Raw genomic sequence first — 9,953 nt, 5'->3', positions numbered from 1 at the left:
CCTCACTTCTCCATCCTCTTCTCCAAGTCACTACCTTGTATATAATCACAAGGAGAGAAAAAAAACACCATTACTCCATGTTGGAGATCATAAATGCAGGGACCTATTTACTCTGTTGGCAACAGAGAAGATGCTTTCCTTCCTTCTGTAATCATCAGAGAATGAAAAAAAATATGTCTGAGCATTAATGAGTGACTAGGTCCAAGAGATAACAGTGATGGTGAACAAAGCTTTGACTGACTGGTACAATGTCAAAGCTTCGTTCTGCATCACTGACCGAGCTAAGCAAGAGATGGGGGTGAGTCACTGTGGGGGAGGGGCCTCCTCTGGAATGGTCAGGGGACACAGATGAAGTGAAATAGATGCAGCACCAAAAAGAGAGTAAAAGTGACTGTGGATTGGACTCTGGTGACAGCATTTTAAACCAGAGGACTGCAGGCAAACTACAGAGCAGAATTTTAACTCTACCACTCAGTAGCATGATTTTTGTATAGTTGATGCTGTTCTGTTGTGCAAGTCAATTCCAATAGAAAAATGGGAAAATTGGTTTAACTCAACCTTTATGAACACAGCACCAAGAGATCAACACTTAACATACCTGTGATAGCAATAATCAAACTGCTTAAATGTCACCTCAAATGCATGAATTAATGAATGTGTAAAAAAAACCAAAGCAAAACAGTATTGTTTTTTTAATATCTGAATAATTCAAAACAAATGATCACTCTTAATAGGTCAGATCAAAGAGGTAAGGAATTTATTTCAGTCTTTATTTTATGATTCAAAGAGAGACCAATATTTTTACTTTGCAGAATGTTGGCCTACAAATATATTTGGCAACTGCCCAATTCCTAATCATTTATCAGGTTTTACAGGTGCAAATGTGTCTATGTCAGGTAAGTAAAAAACAACAACAAAGTCATAAACCAAACCTGTCATAGACTTATAAAAGTAACCACTGCCACCTGCTGGTCAAGCATATGGATTACTTGCAGTAATTATATTGCGAGTCTTGCTGCAGACTATTTTAAAGAGGAAACGTGAATTTACTTTTTACACATGCATTTTTATGAAATATAAAAAAGAAAAGAAAATAATAAAACTGGGCAAAAAATTAATTTACTCTTCCACATAACAGCAAAACTACATATGTATATAAGTATATACTTATATAATGTGCAATTCATTGCAAGCCAGTCCGCTAGACTGACTTGCCTCCTGCCACAGTAATTATATGATTGCAGAGGGCAAAGGTGCCGCCATTAGGTTCCTGATGGGGTCAGATAAGAGATCCTGGAATCCTGCCTCCATCGCTGGTAGAAAACAACCAAATTATATGTTAAATTGATGAAAGTACAAACAAAATTTCACAGAGAAGAATAAAATCATTACCCAATCGGCTACTGGTCTCCTTCACCAATAACTGGGACTGCTCCTTGATAGACAGAAGTTCTCTCACCATCTTACACTGAGTGTCCATCTTATGATTTAGAAGAAAAATGGAAATTTACATTCCAAAACAAATGTTAACTGTCTGATGTCCTGTTTAAGTAGTTGGTGTATTTAAGACTCTAGATTTTTAATGGCATTTCCTAAAGCAACATGAAAGGTTAAACTTTTATAGCTAGTAATACAAATTGATAACTAAAGGTAGCATGTAAATACACAATGTCAAATGTGTATTGTGTACAACATACTGCAAATGTTCTTATATTTTAGTGAATACATTAGTGAAGCAGTTCTTATATTTACCTGCTTCACTAATGATAAAACAAAAATTTACTCACATTTAAACTACTGGTTTTAAAGGATTCTTGTGAGAAGATATTTCTACTTATATACAACATACTGCAAGTACTTTCAGGGCTTTTGGAGCACTAAATACATTGCAGCAGTGAAAATACAGCTAAGGATATATAAAGAGTATACACATCGCATAATGTAGTTGTATTATCCCACATTTAATTTGTGTAATTATTAACCTATGTAGCTGAGGTAGGTTAATATCTTCCGACTTCTTCAGCATTTAAACTGCTCATAAACTAGCATTTGCTTAAATGCTCTGACAGCCAAAGAGCACTTATTTTAGTAGTTTACAAGATGGTATAGAACATAATATTCAAAACCTTACAGACTATAGCCATATTATTCATAGTATTGATAGATTTGTGTTTTTTAGGTCAACATCAAATTTAATACAATCATTACGTACAATCATTGCTATTGTATGAAGTTTGGGCTGTTGTCTAGAGAGAAGACCATGGTAATCAGGTTTGCTCTGGATGACAAGATACTGTGATGACTGGGACACACATGTAGCATCTAACGATACACCTCCCTCCTGGCCTTGCTCCACTTTCCTGAAACAAATTATGAAAAAAAAATAAAAATTGCAAAACCAATACACACACACTGAAAACCTCATTGCCACAGTTTTCCTCACTTTACAACATATGTCCACCTTTTTAATTCCGCTGCCTTATCGCGGTGTTTGTTCAACAGTGCCCCCCAAGATTCACTTTCAGCCTGAAGCCTAAAACATAACACATGTCATCATAAAAAACAGAACTTTGTGTGATAGGTTAAAGCACAAGTTTCACATAAATGTGGATATTTATTTTGTATGAACATATTGTGGTTAGTATATTAAAAACACCATGCCTGTTGATGGTTTTCTGGACTTTTTCCATGGCTCTTCGCACTGTGGGATCACAAGAACTGACAGAAAATAACAGGCTTAAATGTAGACAAAACTAATTCAAATTATTTTTAATATAGTTGATGCAAATTGGTGAATATGTAAAAAAGCTAGAATACCTGGCTGCAGTAGTGAATGGATGCACCTGAGCTTCACTGTGCATGCATTTGGTCATATAACCCCAATCTTTCTTTATGTGCTCAACTGTACCATAGAAAACAGGACACACACACATAAAAGAAAATCTTAAACATGACATTCCTCATAAAATGTTGTTGGAACATGTGAAGTAGAAAATACACTGTGCAAGCACTAACCTTGATTTTGAAAACAGTCCAGCAAGGTGTTGGGCACAGACTGGAGCACATTTTGAGTTCTTTCAACTGCCAGCTGGAGACAAAGCAGCTGTGATTAGACTTTCTGAAATGTGTGTTTAAAACTTAACCATACAAATATGATCCAAACATGCTCCTCACAACCCACACATTCATTAAAAGCTTGTATACAGCAGATAGATACTCCAGAATAACAAAAAAGTCAGAGTCTGTGCAACATACACACGTCGGTGTCCATATATGTTCCCGTTTGGTCATTGTTGTAAAGACACAGTATCAGATGAATGCTATTAAGTAAATGCTATTTTATGCAGTGCTCTAAATACATATTGAGGGTTTCCCTTTTTATCATAAACTGATTTGCTGTCACAGATCATCTGATAGTGAAAGACTAAAGGTAATGTAGTCAATTCCATTGTAAGTCGCTTTGGATAAAAGCATCTGCTAAATGACATGTAATGTAATGTAATGCAATGCAAATGTTTAACATTTTGACAATTTCAAAAGCAGAGCACAGGTCTAACTAATTACATTAATGATAGCTCTGTTCACTTCAAATAAATGAGGAGAATGAGTGCACATGCAACTCAAAACTGAGTCAGCTCAGTGGAATTCAGCCAGCATTAATTTAAATATTTTCACCTGTACCTTTCCTACTGTGACCCATCAAAATATTTGCCATGAAAAAGGATGAATATAAACATGGATGGTGTTTCTGTGTTGCCATTACACTGTACTTAAACATCATAATGACAAGTTTAAGTCAGCCACAAAGTTCCAGCTTTAACACCAACTGTGTCTGGTTTTTGTATAATGCTGCACTTAAATTGAGTTTTGATCATTCTAGATGTGCTTTGGCATGCACATCTAATTAGGGATGCTCACTAGGTAATTTTTATTTATAAAGCACATTTAAAAATCACTGACCAAAGTGCTGAATAGAAGAAATAAATATAATAATTAACAGTCTTATTGGCATCGCCCAACATTGGCTTTAAAATGTATTATCAGTTATAGACAATCATGCCAAGATCCCCCACTATGAGTAATGTCCGAAACAGTAGGCTAAATAGGCTGATTTTTATAAGTGCGTTCTTCTCAACTTTTTTTGTTTATTTCTTTGCACAATAATGAACATCTTCATCTGCTGCAAATGTATGTAATTTCACTACAGAGACTGAACGACCTCTGCAGTTGATCACAGGGAAAATCAGTAATCAACCCAGGCACTCCTGATATATCCCACAACAGATATGAGCAACAAGTCCAACATTGTGCATCCCCACTACCAATGTTAAAGATCTAAGCTTTATTGTTTATCTCTGTTCATTTTGTTTTTGATGCTTACATTAACTGTCATATTGGACACAATGTATGTGTTTGGTAAATGCAATTCAAGATAAAGAAAACTATGACTATTAATAAATTCATTCTTAATTTTTGGTGAAGTTTGTGATGACAATTTGCAATTATTTTCTCCACTCACCATCATAGAAGCCTCCATCAATTTCTCAAGCCTCTCTTGCTGTGACAAGGATGTACTTATGCCACTGCACAAAACTACAGTAAACCATAAATCATACATTCATATTAATATTGCAAGAACATAAACACCCCATGACAATTTTGAGCGACCGTAAAGGGCAGCACAGACATAGATCTTACCCTGATAAGGGTTGGGCAGTGCAGGCAAAGAGCGTCGGGTTATGGTGGCTCTCCTCCAGGATTTCCTCCGTGTACTCGGACTGTCAGGCACACTTGAAAGCTCCTCTGTGTTTTCTATCTGCATTTGTTGTTTCTCTGTGTCTGGGTGTGCTTCCTCTGCATCTGCGGTGTCTTTGCCTGGTGATAGGGGCTCCATACGAGGAGATTTGTGTGGAGGTGCTATGCTGAGGCTCGTGTTGGGGCTTGTGGAGCATCTTTTCGATGTCTGTGTAACCGAGTTCACCTAAAGTCAGAGACAGAATAACACAAGTACCAATAAACATCTGGGGCAGGATTAGCTTGTGGATAATGTACAGTGCTTAACAAATGTATTAGACCACCTGTCATAAAAATGAGAAAACAAATATTTTAAGGAATCTTTCAAAAACTTGTTTAAAACTTAAAATTGTTACTATTTATTTGATCTGAATTCACCTATTTGTACAACATTTTGTAAAATATTTTTCTCAGTTCAGGAATGCAACTAAATAACTATAATTTAACTTAACAATCAAGAAATAATAATGTGCTTCACTATGTTTTCTGTCTTTTATGTAAAACAGCATTTGAAAATGCATGGACAACAACAATAATTATATTTTAGCATTAAAAATGTAATTTCAAGAGCTTATATTACGAGTGTGTAAGCCATTACAAAAACATAAAAAAACAATTTTGATAAATACCTATGTTGTTAATTTAGGGCAGCTGTGGCATAAACCCTACCTTGGGTGGTAGTCTAATACATTTATTACGCATTGTATGTGTCTGATGTCATTCGGTAGCAAGTAAGTTTAGATTAAATGACAAAATTCTTACATCATTCGGATTTCCTGCAACGACGATAGACCCGAAACTGCAAGAAATGTGAATGTACAAACGAACGTCATACGTACAGAATATAAGAGAAAACGTTTCGCCGTTTATGGCATGCATCACAACAGCAATTTGCTCAGGCCATAACTCAAACAGACAAACCAATTTAACAAAAATGTTTTACTTATCTCGATACATGGCACATTTCAGAATGAAAGAAGATACAAACCCGTCTTGTCCAGCTTCCGAATGTTTTTCCGCCATTTTTCCTTTCAAATAGTTTACTTCGCAGCGCGCGCCCAACAAGCCAAACCCCTCCGTTGAGCTAAGAATCATGGGAATTGTAGTGTGATCATGATCATAATGGGACAAATTGTACTTGCAGAGCAGTAGTTTGCTTTTGAATATTGATCGCACTGTTGATGGTAAAATTCTTCACAAAGAAAATAGATCATGTATAAACCTAAGAGTTATATATTTTAAACACAGAGCATAGGACAATACTATGTGCACCTGTAACATGAGAAGAAGATAATGTGAATTATTTGATTTGTATGTCTGCTTTTTGGTCTTGTTCGAAATAAACTAAAACATAATATATTATATCATGCCCTTGAGTTTATTTTGGTTATGATTTTTAACAAATTCTCAAGGAGATCAAATGCATATTTTTGACAGAAGTTTATGTGGCAAAGGGGCCTCAGGTGGCAATAAAATACAAATTAAGACAGCGTCTTGACTGACTTGTTTTAAGTTCTGTTTGTACACTTTGGTTGGATTTTCTGATATCCAGCCCAAGTGCACTGGAAGTTGATTTATCTCTCCCTCATGTATTTCCCCAACTGATGTTACATTAATAGACTTAAGTGCATTTATTTCATGGATTTGGTCATTTACTTGAGTTGTCAATACATAAAAACTCATTATGCAGTTAAAAAGTTTAATGGAAATGAAAAAGTGAAGGTACCACTGAGAGCTATCGTAATTTTGTTTTCTGACAAATTACCTGGAAAATTAGTTAACGATGAAATCATACATTTAAACAAGCAAGTTTGGCATCTTCTTGACTTCATATCAATATCACAAATATTACTTTTGCTCTTTGGTAAGGCCAAGTTCCACAAATTCAGCATTCAGAGCACAGTGGAAAAAATCTGAGAGATTTATCATATTTTGTATTTCAGTGACCTTCATCTGCTCCATAGCTCTTAAATGCTTCATATAGTACTGAAACACAAGGGAGTGCATTTATATATGGAATGGCCATTAGTTTAAGCTTACCTTATCAAACAAAGCTTTGTGTAAGTTTATGTCAGAGATAAAATAACAAAGCTGTTTATAACTGAGTTTAGCATTTGTTAGTTAAAACCTGTTGGTAATTAAATAAAGACTTAACCTACATTTTGGCTTGGCCAATGCAACATGTCCCATATCATAAAAGGTTTCAATAGAGGGATGTTTTTCTTATCTCTCATCAGATACTCGTCATTACTTACCTTTTTTGGGTCGAAAATAGTTCATGACCTGCTCGACTGGAAATGAGCATCCTTTCCTTGTGTAGACACACCAATATTTGTATTTGAAAAACACTTGACAGACATCATCATTTGTATCTGTAAGTCTTTATAAGTCTGTTAGAGATGTTTTTCACTTTTTACAAAATAAAGGGTCAAAAAAAAATCAAAAACACTTCTGCAATTCTCTCAGAGAATGCCCATTAGTGTGCCTGTGTTTCACTCTGGCTGGCACACAGTCTCGCACTCCACTCAATACTGCTGTCTTCATGGCCTTTTGTAGCAGCGGGGAAAGGACAGATGAAGAGAAAGAGAGAAATATAGAAGAACTGAGGAGTTCTGAAGAAAACAGAATCTAAACACAGGAACTCAGATGGTAACAGAAGGGTGGAGTGGAATAAAGGAAGGGATACACAGAGCACAGTACCGCTTGCCATGACCGTCTCAAGTGTTATGTTTGTGTCACAACAGCTTTAATTGTCCTCTTCATCCAAAGTCTTCTCTCCCTTTACAGTTCGGTTGGTAAGGGCAGCAGTAGCTATTGGCACTGAGTTCAAGAAGGCAGCCTGAGAGCTCCTTTGCCCAACAGGAACTGCAGGACACGGTCCACCAGAAGAGCCGCAACAAAGTCTACAACCAGGACCTGGGCAATGATCATTTTGAACTGCAAAGGAGTACAAGAAGGGTGATTACTTCAATGGCCATTTCATTTTTACTACATTTGACTGATTATTATCAAGTGTAAATGACAAAACAGTACAGTTAAAACAACATATGCTTACCTCCGTTGGAATATCAACAAGGGCAAACTGTTCATTGAATTCTGGTGAGGAACCAGACAGAAGGCCCACAATTGCTAAACCTGACAGAGCTATACTCCACAGTAGTGGTCGATTTTCAGTGAGAGACTCCATGAACGGGTGACCCTGCCAGACACAACAACATATGTTGTAAATCTATTTCAGTAAAATGAATGCAGGGATAACTAATTGTATAATAGAATTACAAATGAGCACCTTGTAGTTAATGGCAAAGGTAGCCATCTGCATGGCCATGGACATTATATACACAGTGCTGTTGATTAGTGAGGTGGGAATGAAATTGCAGTCCCTCCACAACCCGGTCAGCCCAAATTTAAACTTAAATATAAAATTAAAAATGAATAATTGTGTCACTATAAAAGGATTAAAAGAGAATAGAATAAGAACATTTAAATTTAAATTTAAATAACAGTACTGAGGTAGTTTATAAATAAAATGAGTGTAAAAGATGTACAGTGCAAATAGTCATATTTGGTAGTGCGAGAAGTGAATTGAAGTGAAAGAACAGTCCGAAGAAGGGAGGGGTAAAAGGTAAAAGGCACGGCGAGTTTATTTGTGTAGCACTATTCATACACAGGGCAACTCTAAGTGCTTTACAAGGGCATAGAAATACATTGAGGAAATCACAGAATAAAAGCAAAACATTCAAATTAATAATAATAATTATTGTAATAATAATAATAATAAATGAATTAAGAAATGAATTAAGAATAAACTGATAGCTAAGATGATTAGTTAAGAATTTAAGAAAAGGCTGCAGTGAATGATAATGTGATTTAAATGAGTTGACAGTGTGAGCCTCAGGTGTCCAGGAACAGGTGAGGAGCATAATAACTGAATGCTGCTTCCACTTTGTGTGGTTCTGCATCTGGGAAATACACAGTAAACCTGTTCCTGATGAGCTTAGAGCTCTGGGTGCTTCATAGGGAACTAATTAGTCTAGGATGTATTTTTAAAAGGCTTGAGTCGACTTAAGACTTAAGTAAAAATGACTCGACTTATGCAATATTAACATTTCATTCTCAAATATCGTCACAATTTGTTTTTGAATCATGGAAAACATGGGCCGTCTGCTTTTGTGTCCAAGACTTCAAATCCCACAAAGGAAGGTAAGACAGGAAGTCACTTAGTTGCTATTTGAATCTCACACTGAAACTTGCCTTAATATTAATATTATATAATATTTAAAATGCATGCATTGCTTGAGATTTGAAGGTTAAGACTTTGCCTGTGACCTACTCCCATCTCCATTGGTCTTATAGGATATAACATATTGTAGCAGATAAAGTTACTAAAATCACCTGAACCTATCAACATTTCGCACAAAAAAAAACAAAGAAAGTGTTACTCAGTTTTACTTATTATTATTTTATTATGAGTTTTGTATGATGTTTTTTTTCTGTAATGTTGTTGTTGCTGTCTTTAACTCGCTGCCCAGGGACCACAGACGCAAATTAGCTTTTCACATACATGCTAGTATTATGTATATTAAACAACTAAACAACTAAACTAAACTTTTCTGAACACAAACGCTACTCTGATCAACATCTGTCTGGCTAATTTTCTGTCTGTTACTTATCACAACACCGTGCCAGACCAGAGGAAATGAGTCTTTAATCACAGACTGTTGTTGTGTTTACTGACTTAACTATGATATCATCACACCGCTGTGCACAGAGGAAATTACACTTCATGTATTTATAGGGGAAAATCTAAATTTTACTTGAAGTGCTCTTCAACGCGATCGCTCACATCTTGAGTTATTAAAATCTCCGCACTGCTACAAAGTGCGTTCAAAGAGATATGTAAACAAACATGGACGTGTTCTTACCTGTCATTCACACACACACACACACACACACACTGTTGCTGGATCTGTCACAAGTTCATTCATGAAATGTAAATACTCGGTTGTAGCTGAGGCTAATTCACTGCTTCACCACGCATGTGTTTTTCTTTCGCTCAATACACTGATAAGGACAACGTGGCATAAGGAGAAGGAAATGTTGTAAAGTACAGCCACAATCAAAGCAACAATACATAACTGACTAATTATAACTGAGCC

The 9,953-nt window shown here is 35.9% G+C and overlaps 2 protein-coding genes across 3 annotated transcripts; both read right to left on the bottom strand.

Moving 5' to 3' along the window:
- Positions 1-740: 740 nt before the first annotated feature.
- Positions 741-5,857, bottom strand: LOC122768074. Of its 2 annotated transcripts, none has more exons than XM_044023769.1 (11): positions 5,783-5,857; positions 5,557-5,593; positions 4,699-4,981; positions 4,520-4,593; positions 3,016-3,088; positions 2,818-2,902; positions 2,662-2,718; positions 2,444-2,533; positions 2,213-2,360; positions 1,393-1,480; positions 741-1,313 (listed from the first exon to the last, which is right to left on the bottom strand). In XM_044023769.1, the coding sequence occupies exons 1-11, from the start codon at positions 5,815-5,817 to the stop codon at positions 1,231-1,233; spliced, it is 1,053 nt and encodes a 350-aa protein (XP_043879704.1). In that variant the 5' UTR covers positions 5,818-5,857; the 3' UTR covers positions 741-1,230. The 2 variants fall into 2 exon arrangements, with proteins under 2 accessions (XP_043879704.1, XP_043879706.1); XM_044023771.1 differs by having other exon boundaries at positions 2,462-2,533; positions 5,783-5,856.
- A 1,302-nt stretch (positions 5,858-7,159) lies between these two features.
- Positions 7,160-8,146, bottom strand: LOC122768088 (endoplasmic reticulum transmembrane helix translocase-like). Its single transcript, XM_044023787.1, has 3 exons — positions 8,084-8,146; positions 7,850-7,993; positions 7,160-7,731 (listed from the first exon to the last, which is right to left on the bottom strand). Exons 1-3 carry the CDS (start codon positions 8,126-8,128, stop codon positions 7,621-7,623), a joined length of 300 nt encoding a protein of 99 aa, XP_043879722.1. The 5' UTR covers positions 8,129-8,146; the 3' UTR covers positions 7,160-7,620.
- Positions 8,147-9,953: the final 1,807 nt, after the last annotated feature.

Source organism: Solea senegalensis, linkage group LG4 (genome assembly GCF_019176455.1).
Source record: "Solea senegalensis isolate Sse05_10M linkage group LG4, IFAPA_SoseM_1, whole genome shotgun sequence".
In the NCBI taxonomy this organism is placed as follows: Eukaryota; Metazoa; Chordata; class Actinopteri; order Pleuronectiformes; family Soleidae; genus Solea; species Solea senegalensis.
Note: the sequence above shows the minus strand (reverse complement) of the source record. Positions and strands in the feature narration are given on the sequence as shown.